The sequence below is a fragment of the Epinephelus moara genome, chromosome 9 (assembly GCF_006386435.1).
Source record: "Epinephelus moara isolate mb chromosome 9, YSFRI_EMoa_1.0, whole genome shotgun sequence".
Taxonomy (NCBI): Eukaryota; Metazoa; Chordata; class Actinopteri; order Perciformes; family Serranidae; genus Epinephelus; species Epinephelus moara.
In genome coordinates, this window is record NC_065514.1 from 27019946 (window position 1) to 27045724 (window position 25779).

The following is a 25779-nucleotide window of genomic DNA, read 5'->3' on the forward strand; positions in this document are numbered from 1 at the left end:
TTTTTTTCTTCTTTTTTTTAATGTAGAACACATCAGGTTTACTGTTAATTTATTATGTTGATCTGTTCTGTACGACATCTATTGCACGTCTGTCCGTCCTGGAAGAGGGATCCCTCCTCAGTTGCTCTTCCAGAGGTTTCTACCGTTTTTTTTTCCCCCGTTAAAGGGTTCATGCTCAGACTTTTAGTTGACTGAAACTTGACTAGACAAAAAAGAGTATGAACGTGACTAAAATTAATAAAAAATAAAATGACAGTTTGACACAAAGACTAGACTAAAACTAAAATTAAAACAGGCCGCCAAAAACAACACTACTCAGAACCATGATACTTTCACTGGTATCGTACCGTGGGTCCCAATTTTGGTACCGTGACAAAACTACTACATAGTAGTGTCTACTTGATTTATATCTGTGCTGTTCAGATTAATATGACAGGTACTTTTTGTTTTTTGATAGTGTATATTGCACTAGTAGTTTAACACGGTCTTGGAATTTAATAAATGTTGACAATCAATTTGAAACCCTTACAGCTGCATAGGCTATTTGTTTTCAGGATGGGATTTTTCCTGTGAGCAGGATTTCCTGCTTTTCTGACCTTATATTTATCTCAAGTTGCCTTTTGGGACATACATGCATACATATGTACATATCATGTAGAGAGGAGTTTATTACAGCCTCATATAAAATCAACAATGATAATAATAATATTAAAGCAAACAGAGCTCTGGTATCGGAATAGTATCGGTATCGGCAGATATCCAAATTCAGGTATCGGGATCGGATCGGAAGTGAAAAAATGTGGATCGGTGCATCCCTAATCTGTACACTCATATTTCATATTAAATATTATCTTTACGTCATTCGTCTGTCTCTCCTGATTGAGCTGTAGGTGTAACCACAAAACAAATTCAAGATCACATTCTTGGCCATTATGTGTCCACATATCCTCCCAAAACATGACATACATCCTGTTCCTCCAAAAACAAGAGAAGCTGTGAAAACAGAGTTATCACAGCTTCTGATCTCAACCCATCTTGCCCAACCCTGGAAGTGATGTACAAGCGAGTGCGACATCAAGAGCTGCAGCACACAGGGCACTGTTTTCAGCCTTGACCAGGTCTAACTGGTTCTAACTCACAAAAAGCCACTTTCCTTTTCATGACAGCACTGATGTTGTCATACTCACACACACACACACACACACACACACACACACACACACACACACACACACACACACAAAACACATCTAAAGCATGGGCCATTCAAAACCACTTTGTGACAGCATAAAAGCATATGTTGAATATATATTTTAACTAATGTGACTAGTTATTTAGCCAATACTGATTTGCCCCATACCAGAAAGGACTATACTTATGCTCTAAGGACGTTACACCACATAACACACAGAGGCACTACATCCTGTAGTATCACTGCAATAGTCATGTCATAATGAGGCTGGATTAAAATCAATGTGTTTTATTGAGAGACAGTTCACAATTTATATCAAACATTTTAATTGTAATTAATTGTTTACTGTCCCTGTGTTTAATGGGCAGCATTGTTTGTGTCATGTAACACCTACCCGTGCAGCGTTACCTTGCTGGCCCTCAACAGTGGACAAAATGTTGATATGACAGAAAATATTTCATTAGCTATTCATGTGGGATTAAGACTGTGACTGTAATGCACTATAATTTAATAACATGTCTAGCCCACACAGCGACTTTTCATTAGGTGGCTCTTGTCCACAACAACAGTGAGCCGAGTGGACGGGAAACGATGTCTCACACCGATGTCCAGTTAGCACGCTGCGGCAGTGAAATCACTGAGGACCACACAGCTACACTAGCTAGGTAAATACATGAGAAAATTAGGAAAAGACCCACCTGTTTTATTTAAGATGGTGTCTCTCGCCTCCGCCGCACACGGGTGACACATTTCTCAAACGTTTCTCAGCAGCTGTGTCTGGTCTGACACCGGGCCGGGGCCCCGTACGACAGTGACGGAGGAGAAAACCACACGGAGGTACGAGCTGAGGGGGTTCGGCCGCTCTCACGAAGAACACTGCTGCTGCACGAAACTGGCGGAAGTACATAACAGAGCCGCTGTCAAAATAAAAGCACGGCGGCAAGGTGATAAAGTGACAAAAACACCCTCTACCCTCGTTCACCTACTTTGTACATTTCTTCAAGTACCATACAAATTTAAATAACTTGTCTTTAACATGAGTCTTTATTCTATTCGGAGTGCAGGCAGTGGAGCATAGAGAGCGTGGGTCCTGCAAACAATTGGTGCTTCTCAAAGTCAAGGATGCCTCCTTGGTGGGAAGGGTCCTTCCTAGTGAGGTCCTACAGAGGCTAGGCAAGACTCCTTCCTAGCATTCCGTGAACTCACATTGGACCAGGCTAGCCAGTACCCTGGTGTGTGTCATTAAAGCAGCCTTCCAAGGCAGAACTGATCAGTTCTGGCAAATCATGCCCAGTAGCAGCTCAATCCATGAGGACTTGGGTTGGTAGCTAGAAGGTTGCCAGTTCAAGTCCCCATCTGGACCAAATATGGAGCATGTCCTGGTAGCTGGAGAGGTGACAATTCACCTCTTGGGCACAGCCGAAGTGCCCTTGAGGAACATACCAAGCTCCCCAGCCACTCGGGGCCTGTCCATGCACAGTCCCTGAGTCCTCACTCTGACATCTCATGTAAGTCCTGTTTGTGCATCTGTGCACTTCGGGCCTATACATCAACAGAGTGAAAAAAACTGAATTTCCCCTCGGGGATTAATAAAATATATCAAATTAAATGAAAGAATTATGGGTACCTCATGCCCGCTAAGAATATGACATGACACAAAATTAGAATTCCAAGGATCCTTGACATTGGAGGACTACATCAGCGGGATTCAATGACATAGCCTCATTGAAATTCAGTCGTTAAAGGATCCTTCCTTGACTTTGAGAAGCTCCTAATGTGTTGGATGGAGAATGGGCCCTTATGGGTGATTGCCACCTCACAAATATGCCTGTATTCAAAGAACTCACATTAAATTAAAAACAGTGCCATTTGCTGTATTTGTCCTGAAATAGACGAACCCATCTCTGTCATGTTTTTTGTCAAGTAGTCAACGGCATATCTAACAAAATTATGTGCTTGTCCTGAATAAACTACAAATAAAGGGTCACAGTTGTTACAATAATATAATTTTATTTTGGTATTTTTTGTCATATACAGATATGAGATGATGATTGCTGGTGATATGTACGTATAGTGATGTTGCCCAGTGTCAAGGGTCTATTTAATCATTTGACGAGACGATATATGCAGGATAGCATGCACAGGGGCCTGTCGTAACTACCTTACGCCACTGGCTCAAACCCGGAAGAGGCAGAACCATGTTGAGTTTTTGCAGCATTATTATTTATTGTCTCACGCCGCGGCTTAAATTGACCTGAGCTGATATGAGTTACAAGCTTGAAACTTGGCCCAATAACTGGAAATGATGTGCAAATGCCTACCTAGAAATATGACACCGGTCGGTTACATGATGACCGACTGGTCCTGTGTGTTTTTATGGTTTTTCTCCAGGTCTCAAATTTTCCTCTTCGTGTCTTTATGTGGCTAGCCAGGTCTTTTTTGTGATGCTATTAGGGTGATCAGTTTTCCATGAATAACTGCCTTCATCCCACTTACAGTGCTCACATCCCCATTATCATTCTTTTCAACATACTTTTTTTTTTAAATCTCTTCTCTTATACATATGCCTTCTAATTCAAAATACCCACATTGAGCCATACAGTGTTTATTGATCTACTATTCAGGTTTATTGTCAGGCTGATCGCATTGTGGTCTGATACATCAGCCATCCCAATTTTACTCTCTGTGACCCTGTGGCTTTTATCAGTACTCATTAAAAATTAATCAGTTCCGGAATAGACAGATTGAGGTACTGAATAGTGTGTATAGTCCTTTTCTAGAGGGCGACGTTCTCTCCAAACATAAATTAATCCCATTTCCTGCACTGATGTGTTAATGAACTTGGTCAGATATATAATAATAAACATTCTGGGCAGTCTATGAACAAAGCCACTCATTATGACTACAGTGAAAACCTTAGGGGAACATGTCGCAGGTGTGTACTGACCTTGATCAGTAGGTAGGAGTGGAGGATCATCAGATTTGTGGCCATCTCAGCAAGGAGTTTAACCTTCTGGGCCTGCAGCTCCGTGTACATGCTGAACAGCACGTCATGGGCATCACATTCAGTCCCTGTAGAAGTAGCATGCACAAAAGCGACAGAAGCAAGAAACATATGATTACAGTTGTCATGGCTGTCATTGTTGGTGCACAGTGTTCGTGTCGATATGTTTGTACCTGCACACTGCTCTCCTCTGATGTACTGCTGCAGCACCACATATAGAGGGAACAAGTGCAGGGCATCCTGGATAGAGGAGAGAAAGGTCACCACTTTATTCAGCAGTGTCACTCTTATTGTCACATTGGGTCAAACTCAAACTCACATACATGAATTCACAGGGTGAAACTGTGCTACAGTTTCATTCAGTTTGCATTGCATTTTGTGTGTAATATGTGTCTGATTAGATATGAGGTCACAACACAATCAGGATCGAAGGTTATTTAATACCTATAGATGCATTGTGAGCTGCAGTTTGCAGTATGAAATTGGCAAATAAAGGGGCATCGGTGGCTTAGTGGTAGAGCAGGCGCCCCATGTACAAGGCTGTTGCTGCAGCGGCCCGGGTTTAAATCCAGCCTGTGGCCCTTTGCTACGTGTCATCCCCCCTCTTTCTCTCCTGCCTTCAAGCGTACCTGTCCTGTCTATTAAAGGCAAAATGGCCAAAAAAATATCTTTAAAAAAAAAAGAAAAGAAAGAAATTGGCAAATAAAGGAAATGAAAAGCAGTGACACTGGAATAAAATAAAAACCTTCCAAAAGATTTTCTATGATCTTAACTAACTTTCTGACCTGAAAAAAATTTATTGGACAATCATTACTTTAAACAAGATTTACTTGACGAAATGTTTGCAAAGCTAACACTATGTGACGCTGAACAAATCTGCAAGGAAGTAAAAAAGCAATCAAATGACAACATGATGCCCACCCTTCTTTAATACTGGTTAGCATGTGTAAATCTGCACCTACAGAGACTTCTCCACTAAAACTGACACACACTGTATGAACCTTAGTGCAAAAATCAGATGGGATATAATAAATGTGATTGATAATGTCATCTGTAGCAAATGTGCTCAGCTTCATTTCAAACATTGTACATCAACATCTGAACATTTGCATTCCAAAAAGCCAATCATAAAACTTTCAGAGAGGACTGTTTCCAATAAATAATGAATGTTGGCTTAAAGTTAGGGCTTATAAATAAAGAATGAATGCTTCATGTAAAAATGAATTGCACGGAATATCAGACTGGCATGCAGTGTGATACTAAACAAGCAGAATTTGGACATTTTATGTTTTAAGGCTTAACCCCACTTCTTTGTTATTCTCTTCTGTTTTTCTTTTAAGAAAAATAGTTTATTCTGTCCTGGTTTATCTAAATTGATACACGCAAACCTCATGCTGACGTCCCTCTTTGTTCAGGTTGTAGGGATTCATTTTAAAATCAGTAGGAGAGGAATACAACACATTTACTGCACAAGGACTCACCACAGAGGCAACGTGTTAGCAATGGGAGGCCTCTAATTTCAGACTGACTGCAGCTCCCCCTAAACAAGCTTAGCCAACCTTTCCGAGTTAAGCGACACACCCTTCAGTCACCACCAGCTTATTAAATTTGTCATTGGTGCTAATTGCCATTCAACTCAGATGTGCACTCCTGCAGCAACCTTGACCTTAGCCAGTTGGGGAATGTTGAAATTTGTTTTATTATAGATACATATTCTCCTTTCCCCTCCAAAGCATTGGCAGACCACGAGGTGATGATAACTATCTGTACACGATTCAGTACAGTAATATTACAGCATGCTGTGTCAGATGTATATTTGAAATTGGAAGGAAAATCTGAATCTGAGAGGTGATATCAAAGTCGGGTGAAAAGTGAACACAGCTCCAAAATAGACTCCCAACTAGCATGAACAAGACTTCATAACTATTCTCATCTGAGCATAATATGAATACTGTCTTAGCTGGGATTGAAAGAGGACCTGCTGCACTGTTTCCTCTTCTTGCCTTTGTATCACCATTAAAACCAGTCCATAAACTGTATGGCTGACCTGGAATTTACCACCAACATGGCATCTGCTGCACTAAATGTTCCATCACTGACGGCTATAAAAAGGGAAAGGAATTATGATGCCCATTGCTAAAGTATTCCACACCATACACTTGGACACAAATCTTCTGACTGTGATTAAGACATTTACGATTAGCAAACAACAAAACAGAGCCATATATTTCTGAGATGGCTGAACTTAATTAATTGACCAGGATGTTATGATGACTTTTGTTGTGACAGAGGGGGTCTGAAAAATGCTTAATTTCTGGTTCAGCTCCTCAGGCTGTTACACATTATTTTTCCCTTTGTACTCTCCATGATGGCCTTCACTCTGGCCACACATGCTTTCTTTTTTGTTGATCAAATGTTTGCATTTCAAATCTGCAAAGTAACAAGCAGCTGTCACATGAATACAGTGGAGCAAAATGTACAATATACTCAACTTAACTCAAATGTATTTATAAAGCACATTTAAAAACAACTCACGTTGACCTAAGTGCCATACAGAAGGAATAAAATGCTAAACATAACTTTCATAACATAATGTCACTCACACATTTAGAGACACAACACACACAGGCACGCATCAGGGAAAACCACATTGGGGACTCAAACGCTAATGACTAAAAGTAGGTTTTGAGTCTGGACGTGAAAGAGTCAATGGTGGGGGCAGATCTGATTTGGAGGGGGATGCTGTTCCACAGTTTGGGGCAGATATAGCAAAGGCATGCTCACCCCTGAGCTAAGTCTGGAGCGTGGGACAGCCAGGAGCCACAGGTCAGCTGAACTGAGGGACGTGGGCGTAGAATAACATATATTCAATAATATATATATTTATAATAATAATAATAATAATACTATATTCATCTGAAATGTGGTAGAGCAGACTATAGAAATACTAAAGATTACTTTTGTGCTTAATTACAGTACTTGAGTAAATGTAGAGGGACTTTCCACAACTGAAAAACCTATAGCCTGGGTAAATGCTTTATTCACAGAATGGCATTTAATCTAAAAGCTCATTTTATATATTAGTCTTTTAAACAGGTCTCAGAATCTCTATAGGAGCTTGAATGCACTTCCATTTTTTTCTTTTATTTGTCTGTTTAGGTTGATATAAGTTTTATGTAAACAATTTGTAATTACACCCACTGAAATGTCACCTTTATATAAATAATCACCTTTGATTTGTTGTTGGAACAATTTAATATGCTTTTATTTTGAAAATGCCACTATGCGTGATGTCATCAATATACGCGATGTCATCAGGCCGCGACAAACGTTGACGAAATCGCATGTAATGTTTGTTTCGTTAGATACTTAAACGTCCCCTGTCATCTTGGTTTTACTTACATGCGTGGTTATTTTACGTTACTCTGATTCTCCGAGGACGATGCTGACTGTCAGCCGGATGTTCCGGTGTTTACATAGCCGTTTAACACCGTCTAGACTCCGTGTTCCGCTCACCTGTCGTCCCACGATCGCAGACAGGTCAGGGCTCCTCTCCTCACAGGATCACCGGTGCAGTTTCCATGTGTTGTTAACGCCTGCTGACAGATGTGAAGCTCGCCTGAACAGCTGTAGAGGGTTTTCAACTTCACCGAGTATCAGAAGTGACGCTGTTGGAAAGATCCAGCCAACTCATTATCATCTCGTTTACACGTGCAAGGTACCGATACATGTTTAAACCCCAAATCAGTTTGTCTTGGTCTATGTTGACATGTGTCTGAGTCATATACCTGAAATGCGGGTTGTATCATGTTTGCAGGTTTGCTCTACCAGGACCACGCAACAGATTTCCAAAGTGGCTTATCACAATGGTGTTGTGATAGTGACATGTCCAGGATGTAAGAACCACCATATCATCGCTGATAACCTCAAGTGGTTCTCTGACCTGGAGGGGAAGAGGTTTGTAGTGCTTTGGACTGAACTGAAACCAGAATATGGCCCAGTTCACACAGAAAGCCTTTCATAACAACCACTGATCCAACCTTCGAGCAGTATTTTGATGATATCAATATTTGACAGTTTAAAAAAACAAAATGTATCAACTGTCTTTTTAACACATGAGTGATACATGTTGATGAGCATCCCTTAAATTTGTCCTATGAGGAATTGTGACCAAGATATGTGCTGAGCAGGACACTTGATAGTTGAAAAAGACACACTCTGGTGGACACATTCTGTAATGGCAGCTTTGTAAATTGTAATTCTGGTCTGTAATTTCTTGTTACTTATTACTGACTGACATAACTAGTGTTTAACAAAGCAGCAACATGTCTTTTGAAATTATTAAGTTTAGACAGGTGAGAATAAAGTGAAGCATGCACTTCATTGAGAGGTATGAGGACAGACTGATTCAAGATTTTGGTTTGGGCAATTGTATTACATGCAGTAGTTTTCAGTTGGCACACTCCCAGGATGGAGAAGCAGGCTGGAGTCCAACACAGAAGCTCAGCAATGTACTACTGTGGGAAGGGGTCAGCAACAAAAGGTACTTTACCCACCTAAAAAATATCAGTATACGTGTATGCTACATTTAGAGTATTTTCACTGCTTTATCACTTCATCAGACAGCCTGTTCAGACAGGAAGCCGTTAACAGCTTCAGTACCCTATCAAGGCTCACATCAAAGCCACCAGACTCCATTGACAAAAACAGTAAATTTAGCTCAGTGAACACAGGAACTGCTGGTCTACCGCTGCTTTGATTGATTAATTAGTTTGTGTTATTATGTGACTTTGATGAATCCAATCTAACCTTTTTAAACACCAAAGTCACAGAATAACACACACAAAATAACTCTTTGAGGCAGTTGTAGACCTGCTGCTCCTGCGTTCAGCAGTATTAAATCACTGTTTTTCTCAGTAGAGTCTGGCTTTGAAGAGAACAAAATAACAGCATCATTTTCCCTGTCACTGTTTGACATCAAGATGAAGCAGTGAAATTAGTCTAAAAATAGCGTACATGTAACTGATATTGGTTTCTTTATGTGGGACTTTTCTTAGGTGACTAAAATACATTTTATTGCTGACCCATCCGCAGCAGTAGATCGCTTAGCTTCAGTGTCGGACTTCAGCCTGCTTCTCCAAACTGGGGGCCAGTCAACAGACATCTGTTGTATGCAATACACTGACGATGGAAGAGTACCCTCCACAACCCCCAACTCAAAATACCTTAACTATCCCTTTAAGCATGTCTAAGGAGCACAAACTGTTTAAAATGCACAAGAGAAACGGACTCATTTGATTTACCAGTAACTACTGTGCAATGAATTTCTGAATGACTCATGCTCTGTGTCGCTTTGCACTTTAGAAACATCGAGGAAATCCTCGCTGCCAAAGGAGAGACTGTGAGGAGGATTGAAGGAAGCGCTGCTTTGGAGATAGTGATGGACGAATCAAGCAAAGATGAGTCACAACGTGGTGACGACACAGAGAAATCACACAGTGACCCAGAAAAACAATAACGCTGTGTATGTACTGTATATGTATATTTAAAGATGTTAATATTTCATTCCATAATAAACACAAATCTTTTAAATGTGCATGGTTTGTTTGATGTTAAACCTTGTCAAAGGAGAATTTCTGTTGGTTTTTGACACAAAGTTTATCTTATCTTATTAGCTGTCATGGATTCTGAGCAAAGAATAGGGAAATAAGAGACTAGATTTAATAGCAGGAGCTACAACTATAACTCCATATGTCCAGTCTTGTTTTCTGCGGCTCAGGACACTCTCCAAGATCAGTTCTATTTTATCCTGCAGAAAACTAGACATCGTCATACATGCTTTTATTTACTCTTGTTTGGAGTACTGTAACTAGCTCTACACATGCCTGAATCAGCAGAGTTTACACAAACTACAGCCTGTCCAAAATTCAGCAGCCAGACTCCTTTCCAAAACCAAAAAGAGAGCATGTTACTCCTACTTTAGCTTCTCTTCATTGGCTCCCAGTAAATTTTAGAAGTGATTTTACGATATTATTGCTAACCTTAACAGCCCACTCCGGACTCACACCTAAGTACATCTCAATCCTCTTTGTAAATCACTTATTAATTAACTTTTATTAAACTGGTTGTTTTATCTATTTTATTTTGTTTCATTTTACTATTTCTCATGTGTAGCTCATGCCCCATGTTGTATAACTTTTAAAGTGTTTTTTTCTCTATTTTTTTTGTGAAGCACTTTGTGACTTTGTTTTGAAAATACAGTTTATTGTTATTTTTATTATTTTTAACTGATGGCAAGTTCAACAAGGCAGGTACTCATTTAAAACTGTTTTAACTATACCAAACTTTTCTATCTATTATCAGCAAAGGTATTTAGATAATATATTTTAAAGGTAAATAATCAACACATTTATCATATTTTCCTAAATATTGAGTGCAGTTCCGCTCCATGCTCTCCATGCTGAGAGCGTTAGTTCTCGCGAGAACCGCGCGTTGTTATTGCCACAGATAGCATAGCTAGCACTCAGCCAAGCTATCTGAATATCTCGCAGTCTTCCTGAGTTACTGGACTGCAATGGATGCCCTCGGAGCCTTAGACGAGGCAGAGAGGCCACGGCATCGGCCTTTCCTAATAGGGGTCAGCGGAGGAACCGCCAGCGGCAAGGTTAGTCCCTTTTCAGCCGGGGGATCTACGGAAATTAGCATAACGTTACCGAGAAGCTCAGTTTAGTTTGCTAGCAGCGCTAACATTAGCATTTATCAAACTGTCAAAGTAGCTGTCACGCCCCCTTCACTCAGTTAACATTTTCCTTGACATTACTTCACTAACATGTTAGAACAGTCATGACATTTCAGCTCTTGTGCTATTTACCACCTCTAGCAACACTAAATTGTGACCTTTTAGCACCAAAGAGCTTCATTGAGCTAACTAACTAGCCGCTGTAAGAATTTGTCAGTTCCCTCGCAATGCCAGACCTTGGGTCAGCTGATAAGCACCACACTGAGAAGGTCACTGATAGCACACCGTTTGGTTCCCCTCACTTCCTCAGGACATTGACGCAAGCCTTGCTAGTTTAATGTAATAAATAACGCATTGTGAGAAGTCATGAATACCTGTAGATGAGTAAAGGAAGTTTTCTGCCACAGTCAACGGTTTGCGCCAAGATCATGGAGCTCCTGGGCCAGAACAAGGTGGACCATCGCCAGAGGAAGGTGGCGATCATCAGCCAGGACTGCTTCTACAGAGTCCTCACTCCAGAGCAGAAGGCGAAAGCGCTCAAGGGACAGTACAACTTTGATCACCCAGGTAGGCCCGGGCTGCTGCTGTCTCCTTCCTATTCAAGCACACACCGCCTCGCGCCTTTTCACAGGTGCACTGATGTGCAGAGGTGGGACCAAGCCACATGTATAAAGTCTCCACTCAAGTCCCAAGTCAAGACTGATGAGTTTCAAGTCAAGTACTAAGTCCTAAGCTTTGAGTTTTGAGTCCTAAACAAGTCATAATGGGCTCTTCACAAAATATCATGCCATTTTAACAAGAGTAACAATAACTTATATACAACTATATATATATATATATAACAATAACTTATATACAACTATATATATATATATATATATATATATATGTACTATCAAAAACTGCATTTAATTTGTTTAGATTAGTTTGTCAAAACAAGTGTGACTGAATTTAAAAATTAAAAAAAGAGTGCTGACATTGTACTTTAATAGCATATAGCACTATGAACCACAACAAAATAAATTTAGGATGTTTCTGTCTCGTCATGTTGCACTTATCACATCCCATATTGGAAAAAAGCCTGAAACTTTCTCTTCCCAAACTGGCTTGAGCAAAGGTATCAAAGTCCAAATTGTGTTGCAAGCCTTTTTTGATTTTGCCAAATGTAGTCGTAAACGTTACACGTGGAATTAGATAAAGTTATCTGCAGTCTGGGTTGTCAGACTGCAGTAATGAAGATACTTTACAGTGACAGAATGTTAATACTGGGGCTTACTGGTCGTGCTCGACCAAGGCAAGCTTCCCCTGGTCTCCCCTTAACCTAAAAATTAGCTAATGAGAAATCATCACAAATAAACAACTTAGTAAAACTGGTCTGCTTCTGTATGATGTCTTGCAGAGGCATTTGACACCGAGTTAATGTACAAGACCTTGAAGGACATCGTGGAGGGACAGGTGGTTGAAGTGCCGACGTATGACTTCGTCACCCATTCCAGGTAGGAAGGAAGTACTTCACATGGATTCAGCCCTAATCAGAAATCGTTTTCACAGAATAATTCTCATCAACACTGCCTCTGTATGAACACTGTGTGTGTATTTCCAGGCTGGAAGACAGGATCACAGTTTATCCCGCAGATGTGGTCCTATTCGAGGGGATCCTGGTCTTCTACCCCCAGAAAGTGCGTGACATGTTTCACATGAAGCTCTTTGTGGACACAGATTCAGATGTCAGACTGTCTCGCAGAGGTATTGACGTCTCCCTCGCACACAGTATTGCAGATGTTGCCACAGTGTATCAATAAGTTTGACTCAACTTTCCTGTAGTTCTGCGAGACATGACCAGAGGGAGAGACCTGGAGCAGATCCTCACGCAGTATACAACATTTGTCAAGCCTGCTTTTGAAGAGTTTTGTTTGCCTGTAAGTATGAAAATTATCACCAACTGTGTGCCTTTTCTCTACTGTCTGACTCTATCAGCAAACCTTAAGACATTTGCTTCTCTCTTAGACAAAGAAATATGTAGATGTCATCATTCCAAGAGGAGTTGACAACATGGGTAAGTGTTTTTTTCACTAGCTAAAATGCTTTTCTGCTACTCTCTTCAGCATGAATGCTTGACAAGTTCTCCGTCTCTCACCAGTGGCCATCAACCTCATCGTGCAGCACATCCAAGACATACTCAACGGTGACATCTGCAAATGGCAGCGTGGGTCCATGAACGGTCATGCGCGAGGCTTCAAACGGGCCATTTCTGAGCAGGGGGACCTGCAGACCGGAGCCGCTAATCCTGCTGGAAAGAGGGTCCTGCTGGAGCCCAGTTGTCGGCCCCACTGAGACCGAGCGGATGCATGGGTGGACGGATGTGTCCGGACTGTGAATATGAGCTTTGAGTTTTAAGATTGCTGCTACTGATTTGTGAGGGATGGGTCAGCAACTGTGATGCCGGTCTCACCCTTTGCAGTGTTTTTTTCCAAGTATCCACAATCCGACAGTGCAAGCTTTTAGTGCTGCATCCTCTTCATATTTTCACTGTAATTATTGGTGAACAACCAATATGCTAAAATGCTTTTCAGATGTAACAGTCTTCCATGACGGTGTGACTTTTCCTTGTTGTCTGAGGTCAGATGACCGGTTACTGAGATGGAAGGTAATATATTTGGGGGTAGGACGTGTTATTTAAATGTTTAATTTCAGTCATGCTTTTGCACCTTGACCTTATATTTATACCTGCTTTTTTTGTTGCTTTAATTTAGATTTTATTTAAGTTATATTCACCTTAACCTCTTATGTTGTTGCTTTCCCTGTGTGGTTTAACTTATTTAAATCAAATCAGGCCAGATGGCTGTGTGGTGTAGGACTGTCGCACCTAGTGCTTCCTTTTGATCATTTACAGTTAAATACATGCCTTAATTTTTTTTTAAAGTTCATTTTCCAGTGACCATTCTGTACAACAATAAATGGAAATTCTCTGAACAAGTCTTATTTGAGTTTTGACAACGAAAATGAAACATCTGACCGACACAGTGTTTAGAAACAGAGCTGTTTTGTTTTATTGGAGTTTGAGAGCACAGTGTGATGTGTTGGTTTTGACCATTATCCCAAAAAGGAATTGAAATGATTTACTACAGCACATTTTGGAATGACAAACACACAAGTCGCCGAGGACTTCAGTCACACACAAACACTCTTCCACACACTGACATGACCGGGACATGATTGTGATTGCCTGATGGTTCTCTACACTTGAACACGGCACACAATGATTCAGTATGACATACATATATCACAGCATCTTTAGTAATTTATCTTTTGTGTTTTTGCTTTGCTTTTTTTAGTGCACATATGTATGGCACTTGGGAGAAGCTAAGCTCTTCTCATAAGCATAAACATCCTTTTTAAGAACAAAAGGAGCACTGTATATAATACATTTCATAACCATACATGATTCTTACACAAAATGTTTCAAAACAAACTCATAGGTTCCAGTCTCTAATGGTCATCCCCTCTTGGAGTTCAAATCCCCTCATGTCTCCCCCCGCCGGCAGATTCTCGTGTCTGTGGCCTGCATGTTGACGTTACAGTTCAGGGCAGGCCGCGCGATGGAGGTTCTGCTCTTTGAGGGGGGCACTCGTGAGTGAAGGACAGGGTTGCAGAAGATGACCAACAAATGGCACATACATAAAGGAAGAGGAAGGAGCAACTCGGAGAGTAATGGACCATTCAGCTCAATCTCACATACACGCAACAGCTCCACTCTAAAACAGAGAGCCCAGGGAGCAGACTTTGGTTATTTCCGTAGTGTCTCCCTGTCCGCTCTGTGTGATTCTTCACTCCTCCTTGGCACTAAGCTTCCTCGCGTTTCACCATAGTCACTGAATCTCTCCCCGTCTAAACGCCGGAGCCACAGTAATCCCAAATATAATCTCCCAGAGCAGCAGAGCTCTTTGTAAACCTCGGCCACGCTTCAGTTGTCTGTAGTTTGTTCTGCATCCCCCACAATGAGTCTCCCATTAGCTCCAGCGGATAGCTTCCATTCTTCTTTCTCTCAGTCTGTAGTAAAGTGGAGTTAGTGTCATGAAGCACAGTTGGAGGTCAGTCTCGGAGGCCCACGGGGCCCTAGGTCTTCTCCTCGCGGTCCGTCTTGCGCCTGGTGATGTTCCTGGGCTTGATCTTCAGCGACAGCTCCCACAGGGCCTCCTCTGCCAGGTGGTCGCTGAAGTCGTTGAAGAAAGAGACGATGTCTTCGTTGCGCTTCAGCTCGTAATGCCTGAGATGGGAAGAGGTGCAGGTTTGATGAATGCAGTGATTCATTAGTGAGAAAACAAACAGCCTGTGTGGAGACGGCAGCGATGCTTTAAGATATTAAAATTTAATGTAAATCAAAATAGGCAGCCGTTGTATTTCCTGCCAGGGGCAAACGAATGATGACGTGTTATTGTGATGTTCACAAAGCTTTCTATTGATCTATCAAGATGACGTGCATCTTTTCATCGTACTGTAAATTTATCCCGGTGGACTTACACTTGCTGGAAGCGCCGCATGCTGTCCAGAATGTTGAATTGCTGCCAGCGTTTGGAGAAATTAACCTTCCCGTCAATGAGGTCAGGGTTCCCGAGGTGAACGAAGGTCAAGTCCTGCAGAATGAGACCCCTGGAGGGAGAAAGAGCCATGTCAGGTTGTGACTCTCAGCTAATTAATTTGTTTGAGTTCAAACGTGCACGTAAACATTTATTCACTTACAGGTACGGGATGCATGGAGGCTCCACTTCAGCCAGGGCAGCTCTGTATGCTCTGAAGGAGGAGGAGCTGTCGATCAACGTGCAATATTCCTCCAATCCCTGAGAAAACAATGAGGTGGAAGTGTGATGTGAGAGAAACGTTGAGTAGCATAATCATGATACTGCTCTATAATCAAAGAGTAAATGTGTAGATCAATGACTGTGTATTAAGATGGACGGTGTTACAGCTTCCCAAAGCAAATTTTCTTTTCCTAAGGTGGCGAAGGCATGACCTGCCCTACTCTCCCTCTGCCTGGCTAGCACATATTGCCTTCGTTGGTTGGGTTGATGAGATGTACAGGAGTGAGATTGGTTACGGTTAGGGGAAGAATTTCAGGGTAAGCCAATCAGAGGCAGAGTACAGCAAGTTAGAATAGGTGACCACCCTTGGAAAAAAGTGTAACTAAAACTTCTTGAACACTCCCTGGTGGCTTGCTGCAGTACACATAACAAACCCCGCCTCCTCCACTCCACATGTCAAATAACTTTTGCCCAAACGTAGTGTCGGTCATTTTGGGTAGGTCTTATCATGCTGATGTATGTTCATGTGTTCACTTTTCTGATAGGTTTGATTTTAATTAGTTATTTGATGCTTTAGAAAGGGGGTGTGACGTCATGATCGACAGCAGTGTGTGACAATCATTGGCTTGTGATCAATGGCTCTGCTCATGACTGGGTTGGATGGGTGTCTGGGCAGGAACTTGATACTGTGGCTCAACCTCTCAACGTGACTTCGCAGACTCTGGCTGCAGTCAAATAGTCCAAAAAAATTTATTTCCTAACCCCAGCCCCCCCCCTTTTTTTTTTACCTCAATGGAAAACGTCATGAGGTGAAGGAAAGATGTGAAAGGAAATTCATAAGGACTTAGGAAAAGACAACTGCTGTGCTAACAAAATCCAAGTGCACTTACACTGGGCTCCGTAACTATGCAATGCCAACTAAAAGCGCATCTTCATTGTTTTGGTTTTTACACTGTTTTCTTATGTTTTTTAATCTGTTGTCTTTTAAAACCTGATAATTTTATGACTCGTCTGTTTTATTTTGCTGCCTTCATGAAGCACTTTGTAATGTGGATCTTGAAATGTGCTCTACACATAAAATTTACAATTATTATTGCCTGAGATACTTTGCTGTGCATTATTACCATGTTATTTCATGCACATACTAAACATGGGCAACCTAGTAAAAAATCTTGCTTCATTGCCAAGGTTGAAAATAAAATAAAAAGAAATAAAGAATGTAGACTACCAGTCATAAAAGTAAAACAAAATGGTGGTCACATTGAGAATGGCTGCTCATGCTCACCCTCCTGTCCACTAGTACTCAACATAAATCCCAATCTGTATGATTGTATGAAAATAATTGTTAAATTTATGCAAGACAGACATAATGTGTGAGGTATACAAATTTACTACTGCAGATATTCTAATTCTTAAGTGTCATATATGCTTAAAATGCTGATTATGATATTGTAGATTCAAGACGTTTATTGTCACCTCAGATTATATGAGTACAATCATGTATAATATTTTTGCTGAGAGGCTCTGTTTAAAAAAAACAGTAAATATAAAAACAGAATAAGCAAAGGCTATAGGGAGCAATAGAAAATATATATGTTTTTGAAAATTTAGCTGTTTACATTAAAGGCAAAAATCTGAGAAGAATTGTTGGATGACATTATCACCAGTCCTTTAGTAAAGGATGCTCCAGTGTATGGACTATATGCTAAAGGAGATAATAAAAGAAGCACTGATATCATTAATATCTGGAGTATTCACACAGCACTTATCATGGCTGCCACTTATATACTTCAGATCATCTCACTCAGACAGGAACTTTTCTAATATCAGCAAAAAAGACTATTCCACTGCAGCCTCTGGCTCCAAAAGTGCAAGATGGCAGTGCTCGTGCCCGCAATATTTTGGCTTCATTTTGAGGGGGGAAATGGAGACGTGTCATCCATCTTCATACACAGCAGTGTTGTCAATATATTAAAAGGTTTCAATACTCATTTCCTGCATTATTGATACACTCTCTCTTAATGCTAATGTTTGCTACAGCCACTCTGCTGTTCCTCATCGTCATCATGTTATGACCTTGTTATATTTACCTTTAAACACATTTTTTTAATTGTATGCCGTCAATTTTCCTTGTGGTATCTTCAATGGTATTGAATACTGATATTTTTTAAGGTATTGTATCGAAGTTAGAAATTCCAGTATCATGGCAAGACTAATATAGAGTCTATGGTGTAGATTCAGAGATGTACGACATCTTTGGACATGTTTGTTTTTACATGCTGATTTGTAATATCAAAAGCTCACAATCCTCTCACCTCTGAGGTCTGTTTCTGCCACTCCAACCTCCTGATGGGAGCAGAGTCCAGGGCGGACAGTATTGCCAGGTAGGAGTTGAAATTATTCAACTTTCTTAAGTGCTGCAATAAAAAAATTGTATAAATGTTACAGTGTTCAACAACAGAATTACCCAACAATTAGGATATAAAAGTGTACGCTAACTAACCTTCATTATCTTGATGAACTTGAGAAGCAGCTTCTCTCTGTCTTGGGCCTTCTCCTGCTGAATTATCAATGAGCGGACCCTACAGGATGAAGAAAAACAAACAGTATGGAGTTAATGAAATGGTGTAATAAGGACACACAGCGAGATGTGAGGGCATGAATTTTGTGATTTTTGGCCTTACCAATAACTCATGTTGTTAAAGTGCTCTGTGAACTGAGTCAGATTTGGACTCTTCTCCTCATTCTGCTCCTTGGCCCAAAGCAGCACCTCGGGAATCTGAAGGAGAACAGGATAGAGTTCAAATTGGTGTCAACTGCGTGGGACTCAAAATTTAATCAATGTCAGCAAGTACTGGGAGGATTAACACAAAGAGGACACTGTACCTCAATTTTATAGAAGAGCTCAGCATCGAGGAGAGTGAGCTGATCAGCGATCTCATGACTGCGGAAGTCATGAAGCGTTCCAGGCCTGTTGGGACAAACAGACTATCAGATGATGGACACACCACAAGCTGAATGACATGTCGTTCCATTACATTGGAGAAAAGGCAGACATCTCTACGGCTGATATCTCTAACATGCCGCAACTCACACCAAAACAGTCTCGACTGATAAATAGCACTACAGGTAAGAGGAAAAATGTGTATTTCTGATTTTTGGGGAGAACTGTCCCTTTAAATACTTGTGTGTATGGCTTAAGAGTGGCGCTACATGACACTTCTATTCACACATGCCATACCAGTCACAGAAAAAGACCCTTGACCCCCACAGTACCTTGCAGAGACCCCTCGGGCAGCGAGCGGCTTGAGGGAGTTAGTGTAGCGCAGCAGCTTTCTCTGCTCCACCTTATCCAGAATGTTCTTGCGGAGCACACGGGCGAGGCTGAGCTCGCCATTGCACACAAGTGTGAACACCAGGTCCATCAGCTGTTTCAAGATGTCCTCTGTCAGCTCCACCAAGCTGGAGGTGAAGGAAGAAAGTAATTGAATCAGCTGCTGACGTGCACATTTATGACCATCAAATGTAAATAAAAGGGAGATTTGGAACAAAGAGAGAGATGTCCAGATGCTCTTGCAGAGATAGGGACGTATTTTCTGGTTATAGCTGTCGGCAGAACAACAGAGTAGAGCTCTTATGATGATTGAGTTCAGAGAAACATTTTTATAAGGCTGTAATCCCCTGTTAGTAGGCTCATATGCCTGAGGAATTACTTTCATCATTTTATCCCAGCATCAAAACAATCATCCATGAGTTTACATAATGCAGTTTGCTGACAGGTGTCCATAACCAGCATCTCTTAGTACATTACTTTAAAGTTTTGGCTCATGAACCTTTAAAGCAAAGCAATATCTACTCCTTTTCACAGGTTGCTTATGTCAGGATAATCCCATTTTGGATCAAAGGTCTCAGAAATCCAATCACATTACTTCTGAACAACTGGGCCCTTGTGAGCCTTTGGGGGATCCTGACAAGCAGGTTGGAACCCATGGCAGTGGGGTCATGGAGCACATTCATGGAGGTCAGCAAATCAATACAATCATTATTTAGCCACACATTCTAAAGAGGTCTTCCCCAGATTAAGGATTAAGGAACTGAGCAAGTTCCACTCACCACAGCTCATCCACCACACGAACCAGCACGAAGAACGTGTTTTTGCTGACTCGCTTCTTGAAGGTGTCCGGACTGTGGCAGAACCTGGTGTATGTGCTTTGTGGTCAAGGACAATAGAAACAATACTGTACATGGAAAATATAAGAACACGTTCAACTAAAAGTTTACAAGTACTTACACATTTATCAAGTGATGTGACAAGATCTGTGAAGTTGCAACCACTATGACCAATGTTAAAATACAGTAGAGAGGGTCAGATCACACAGGTGGCAGGTTTATTTGGAATCAGAAGATCGTTTATTGTTGACTGTTATCAGCCAAAGCCATGCTATACAAAAGGACAGCACTAGAACTGACACTTAACTCTTCCTCACAACTCTCAAACACCGCCCCTCATCAGCAGATTCACTGGCACTGCTGAAGCAGCCATAAGCACATGGCTCAGATGTTGTCAACTACAGTTTCAGCGGGGCTGCTCGCGATATTCTCCTCCTCATCTGCACTTCTTCTCCTAATAATTCTCATTTGTAGCTGTGATTGAAGAGATTTCAAACCATTATCTCTGCTTACTGTCTTATCATCACAGTTTAGCTTGTAATTAAGCATGGACCTATGTGCATGCTACATTCCTGAACATGACTAAGTGGCAGGCTGATATCGAAACAGAAATATTACAGGAGAGGCTTAACTTATCTTAAATTACATTTCAGGGATCAGGACAGGACCACGGACAGGTGTGACATTTTGACGACATGTTATGTGTGCCACTCATGGCAGGAAATTTAAAAAGAGGCTGATAGCAGTTAGCAGCTAACTCATGAAGAGAAGAAGAACAGCAGCCAAAACTGTCTGCAAATTGGAAAAAAAATTAGGTCTGGGAAGTTCTTGCTCTCCGAGTAGAGGATGAGATCAGCCGCCATATAACAGGAATGGTAAAAGATAGTTATTGCCATGTTATGCCATGGTTGTTTATAGAGCGCCGCTGACACATACGTTATATGTCACACTAGAGGACAGTGCTGTTGTGTTACATATCACACCTTTTTTGCTTCCTGGGTCCTGGCAGGCCGTTTAAAGTCCCACACTGGGGCAACATGAACAATGCCGTAGTTTGGATTTTTGTAAAAATGCAAAGGCTGTGTAAAGAAGGGACTTCATAGCAGCCCTAAAGTGTAAAATGGGCTGCTGGGTATATTACCAAACATGCCTACAAGGCCTAGGGACCCAGGGGCTCAGGGGGTCCTTCTAATTCTAAAGATGTCTCAAGAAATAAAACATCATGATTTTTTTTAACTGAGTGTTTCTATAACCTCAGTTTACCTGTAGGACTTAAAATTGGCAGGGTACTCTAGGCAATATGGGAAGAAATGACATCATGTTGGACCTGCCCTGCTGAGGGGTGGGGGCTTTTGCATGTCTGGGTCCAGGGGCACATTGTGTAATAATCCGCCTCTGATTGTCAGTTCTACGGAGCAACAAGAGTCTACAGCCATACTCGCTGATCTGTGAGCTGGCCGCTAGCTACAAACAGTAACAAAACATTAAACATGAAAGTTAGCTACTGGAGAGCCAGCTTTTTACATCATAGCAGGGCAAATCTTGGAGGGAAGCATTCATGATACTTGCTCTCTTGCGGTGCCATTACCAAGGCACACAATCAAAACAAGCCCTGATATTTAATTTAGACTGCAGTGTCCATCAGGAGAAGATTACGGTCATGCTGGAGGTCTCCATCTATGAAGGCTTGTAAGAGCTGAATGAGAGCAAACAAGATAAAGGAGTCTTTTTCTTAGTAAATAAGGATTTTTTTAAAAAAAAAAAAATCTACTGCCAACTAAACAGCGATTAAAGCTAGAGTGACAAGTTGAGTGATTTGAAAAGGATATCTGTAGTGTAGCTTCTTAATGAGGTCCTCGGGGGTTATAAAAGTCCTATACGTAGTGAGAAAGGCTTCACAGTACAAAACAAGATCTGTCGAGCACAAACAGGAGAAGAAAAAAAAAGCAACGTATTTCAGTTGACGTGCAGCCAGAGCTCCCAATTAACTAACTAAAGCTGAAAACACATCATCAAATGTGAAGGCTACATATCCAGACTGACACACTGTAAATAACTGAACAAGGGAGAGACTGAGGCTATTTAAAATGCTACTCAGATAAGAAGATCAGAAAAGTAATAACACATCAGTCAAACTTTACAAATACAAATAAACCTGTCTTTGAATATAAAATGACTGCAGGTCTGTCAAGCTAGCAAAACACAGCTGCACCAGTGACCTAGAAGCACAGTAACACACTGAACTGTTCACAGCAAAACACACAGGGTGAGACTTCATGTGTTCTGTACTGTACCTTTGCGGTCTGTTTCTGTAGCGTGGACTAATAGAATGTCTCCGGATCCAGCACGAACGTCAGGGCCATCATCATTCTGGAAGAAATAAAGAGAGCAAGTGAGGCATAAACAATTTTAGGAAATGAACGACAGAAAGATGGAGAGGTGGATGAAAGCAGGAGAGGAAACGAGTGGTTAGAGTTGATGTGCAGTGATGCAGCCCAGCCCAAAACGTAGCTTGCACCTTTCCTTCTTCTGCCTGCCTTTTTTTTTGCTTTCCCCTCTCTTAAACAGCCCCCACCGCTCCCTGTCCTGCAGCAGCTCCTCTGATGACGAAGAAAAAGTCAGACTTGTGTATGATAAAAGCCCCACCACTGCAATATGTCTCCTGTACCAGCTCTAAATGTCATCACATGCTATGAATCTTCCCTCCACCCATTTCTGATCCCTCCCAATCTCCTTTTGTAAATCATTGCTGTCACATTGGCCCTAACCTTGCAGAGTGGAGCGTTTTCACACATCTGTCTATCAGACTGCGCCACACAGGACAAAGGAGGAGGAGGAGGCGTAGGAGGAGGGCGGTTTATCAATTCCAGCTCTGCAATTTTAGATACTTAACTCCAGAGGGCAGCAATGGCTGTCAGTGGTGCATCTCAGGATCTGATTTCACATCTGAGTGACTCACAGTGACCTTTAGCCTGCGCTGGACTAACAGGATAAAATGTGCTTTGTATGCCGGCGCTGCGCACTTCTGTCACAGCAGATTCCTAAAAACAGTCCACAGCATTGGGGGTGGCGGCTGCTGTCTCACCTCTTGTTTTAGTGTTATCCTGTTCATGATCTCCTTGTGGTCGATGAGAGAGAGCTCGTCAACGTCTTCCTCATCGCTTCCAGCCGACTCTGTTGACTTCTGCCTCCTAAAACAAACAGACAAGCATATACAGTGTGTCATCAGCACAGAAACATTCACGACTTTCTGAGACACAAAGCTGTGCTGCATACAGGAGCTGAAACTGTAATAACTGATTCATTGTTTCAGTCATTTTTCAGGCAAAAATAGAAAACATTAATTGGTTTCTGCTTGTAAAATGTGAGGATCTGATGTTTTTATTTGTCATACATGATAGCAGATTGAATATCTTTGGGTTTTGGACTGTTTGAATCAGATTGGGCTCTGGAAGATAATAGAGGGCTTTTTAAAAGCAGCACTGTACAGAAAAAACATTAAAAGTTAAATGACAAAATAATCTGCAGATTAATCACTAAAATAATCCTTAGTTGTAGCACTACTACATACTCAGTCTAAGCAAGCTTTCACACTGAAAAAAGTGATAAAATATAGTATACTCAAAGCTGTCTGTCTCAAAAATATCTGCATCAAAATCACAGAGAAATTCATATTTCATATTTTTTTGGTTTCATGATGGTGCCTCTGAGTTTTGCATTAATTTGTCAAAACACATTTAAAACACATTTTGACTTTACCTTTGACTACGAAAGGGATGACTAAATGGGATTTCAGTTGGACTTTGTTGCAGTTTAACTGACATCTGACCGCACGCTTACTGCATCATTTCTCATACATTGATTTCTTCAGAACCAGTTCACCATTAGAATAGTGCATACTGTACACAGGTAGCATGTAGTATGGGGGTGGGACACAGATGTAGACATTACGACCCTTACCTTTCCTTGTCCAAAGCCTCTTTGCTGTTGGTGGACGGCATCTGAGGGGTGGGGTCTTGAAGTGCATCGTCAGCTGTGATTGTTTCCTAATCGTGGAGGGGAAAGCAATAATCAACATGTGTGCTGTGGGTCACATGGAACAACACTGATGAATGGTTCCATGCAGTGACAGAAGGCTGGCTATTGATGAGATCGTATGAACCATCAGTGCATGCAACACTTCTGGTGGAAGGGAGGATGGATGCTGTGTACAAATGTCTGTAACACTATGTTTATATAGACTGTCATGTTGATGGGTAGAATTCAGCTTTTCCTCAGTGTGAGCAGGAAAAACCTAACAGATGAGACTCAAAACAGAAAGACACCAGAGGGTAGAAGTCATACACACTGAAACTGAACCAAATGTAAAACTACACACACACTCACACAGCCATCTCTTTTCCTCTCACTCACATTTACACACACAACCCAAACATCACTAAACACACCCTGAGTTCACACATTGGCCGAAGGGAATACAAACACTACCACACACACTGTAAAACATGCGCAGGTGCACATAAGCTGTTATGGGAAATGTTATTGGAAAATTGAAAACCGGTGAACCATTGAGAATCCCGTTTGGAGCAGCGACATGTCAGGTGTTAGATCGGAACAAGGTTAAATGCTCGGTACAGTTGAAGCACAGCCAGAGAGACAGCAATCACCAGCCAGGCAGTCAGAACAACATACAGATGGACGTCTTTTCCCACACAGACACCAACCACAGCACAGAAGTCCCTCGCAGGCAAACCCGAGGACCTGAAGTCATGCTCAGTCAGGTTTGGCTGCATTCACATTCCATTTCAGTGCCATCAGTTCGAGAGATGAATCAATAAGAGTTGCTCGCTGCAACAGATGAGCGCCGCGAGTGATATCTGCCAGTCAAACGGGCCCTCTTTACTTCAAATCCCTCGCCGCATTTCAAATTGATTCATATTCCAGAAGGGATGGGACGTGTAAATGGAATTGACCTTTCACCCGTGGCGGTCAGCTACTTACTCTGAGGGAGAGAGGCAGCTCCCCATTGGCCTGGCTGGATGAGTACAAGTTGACGTACTCCCCCTCCCCACCCTCGTCGTTTGCACTCTCGCTCTATGGGAAAAGAGGAGGGACACAAACCCAAGCGTGAGGGGAGCGGAGAGGGGCACAGAGTGTTTGCTAACAGGAGAGTGAATATGTGGCTTAAAGTGGAGAGAAAAGCAGATAGCCAGGGTTTGGTTTTATACAGTGAGCGGTGTGCTTTCCAGCTCATCATCACCACTAGGTGGCGTAAGAGTGCATAATTTGTAAAGGTAATAGTATTTACTGGCAAAAAGAACATGCAGTGCAACATGCTCAACTGGGATTCTTAAGACCGATAATCAGACGGCAGACAGTTTGTGGGCAGTGATAATGACAACAAGATGCCACTAAGTGAATGAGTCACTGTGTTATCATCTGAGCAACAATACTGAACACCAAACTGCTGTAATCTGACGCCAATCTGCTAAGGGAAGGGGTCCAGTAGCACATTTTATTATCTGTCTTCGAGAGCCGGTTCATGAAAGTATCCTGCTTGTTCCGTCAACATCTGTCCTTTAAAAGCTCACCGCTGAGGTGTGGAGAGAGTCAGTGAGAGAAGACTCAGAAGGAAGACAGACAGCCACAGAGCCCATTGAGCCAGCCAGGGAACCGTTGGGCCCGCCCCCGCTGCCATCCAGAATGGTGGCATTGGTCAAGGCAACCTGGTCCAAGCTCTGTGATTGGTGGAAAGAAGGAAAGCAGGAAAGATAAAAAAGAATGAAATAAAAAGAAAGGACTAAGAGATCAGAGAGGTGAAGACAGAGCAGATAGAAAAAGAAGCTGAACAATAAGAAGCAGTAGGGGGGGGGGG

General features: G+C 41.7%; 4 protein-coding genes across 16 annotated transcripts in view; 2 read left to right on the plus strand and 2 right to left on the minus strand.

Annotated features, from left to right (window-relative positions):
• Positions 1 to 4264, minus strand: part of lrrc8aa (leucine rich repeat containing 8 VRAC subunit Aa) — a 24281-nt gene extending 20017 nt beyond the window's left edge. For both annotated transcript variants that reach the window (XM_050052964.1, XM_050052965.1), the window contains exons 1-2: positions 4140 to 4264; positions 1891 to 2084 (exon numbers count right to left, since the gene is read on the minus strand). The gene's annotated coding sequence lies outside the window, so the exon portion shown is untranslated. The remainder of the gene's footprint in view (positions 1 to 1890; positions 2085 to 4139) is intronic.
• Positions 4265 to 7484: 3220 nt separating this feature from the next.
• dnlz (DNL-type zinc finger) lies at positions 7485 to 9792 on the plus strand. The gene is made up of 3 exons (XM_050053148.1): positions 7485 to 7914; positions 8014 to 8153; positions 9561 to 9792. Exons 1-3 carry the CDS (start codon positions 7639 to 7641, stop codon positions 9712 to 9714), a joined length of 570 nt encoding a protein of 189 aa, XP_049909105.1. The 5' UTR covers positions 7485 to 7638; the 3' UTR covers positions 9715 to 9792.
• Positions 9793 to 10677: 885 nt separating this feature from the next.
• uck1 (uridine-cytidine kinase 1) lies at positions 10678 to 13911 on the plus strand. The gene is made up of 7 exons (XM_050053402.1): positions 10678 to 10860; positions 11343 to 11502; positions 12335 to 12431; positions 12539 to 12681; positions 12760 to 12854; positions 12943 to 12991; positions 13076 to 13911. The coding sequence occupies exons 1-7, from the start codon at positions 10771 to 10773 to the stop codon at positions 13267 to 13269; spliced, it is 828 nt and encodes a 275-aa protein (XP_049909359.1). The 5' UTR covers positions 10678 to 10770; the 3' UTR covers positions 13270 to 13911.
• Positions 13912 to 13961: 50 nt separating this feature from the next.
• rapgef1b (Rap guanine nucleotide exchange factor (GEF) 1b) overlaps positions 13962 to 25779 on the minus strand; it is a 56563-nt gene continuing 44745 nt past the window's right edge. For 7 of the 12 annotated variants that reach the window (XM_050053387.1, XM_050053381.1, XM_050053382.1 and 4 more), the window contains 15 exons: positions 25496 to 25642; positions 24906 to 24998; positions 23865 to 23950; positions 22990 to 23095; positions 22199 to 22274; positions 21731 to 21818; positions 19848 to 19937; positions 19011 to 19196; positions 18621 to 18705; positions 18419 to 18513; positions 18238 to 18316; positions 18050 to 18151; positions 15676 to 15773; positions 15457 to 15585; positions 13962 to 15202 (listed from right to left, as the gene is read on the minus strand). In XM_050053387.1, coding sequence (XP_049909344.1) covers positions 15052 to 15202; positions 15457 to 15585; positions 15676 to 15773; positions 18050 to 18151; positions 18238 to 18316; positions 18419 to 18513; positions 18621 to 18705; positions 19011 to 19196; positions 19848 to 19937; positions 21731 to 21818; positions 22199 to 22274; positions 22990 to 23095; positions 23865 to 23950; positions 24906 to 24998; positions 25496 to 25642 — 1611 coding nt within the window. In that variant the 3' untranslated portion in view covers positions 13962 to 15051. The remainder of the gene's footprint in view (positions 15203 to 15456; positions 15586 to 15675; positions 15774 to 18049; positions 18152 to 18237; positions 18317 to 18418; positions 18514 to 18620; positions 18706 to 19010; positions 19197 to 19847; positions 19938 to 21730; positions 21819 to 22198; positions 22275 to 22989; positions 23096 to 23864; positions 23951 to 24905; positions 24999 to 25495; positions 25643 to 25779) is intronic. The other 5 variants (XM_050053392.1, XM_050053391.1, XM_050053389.1 and 2 more) reach the window with 2 other exon arrangements.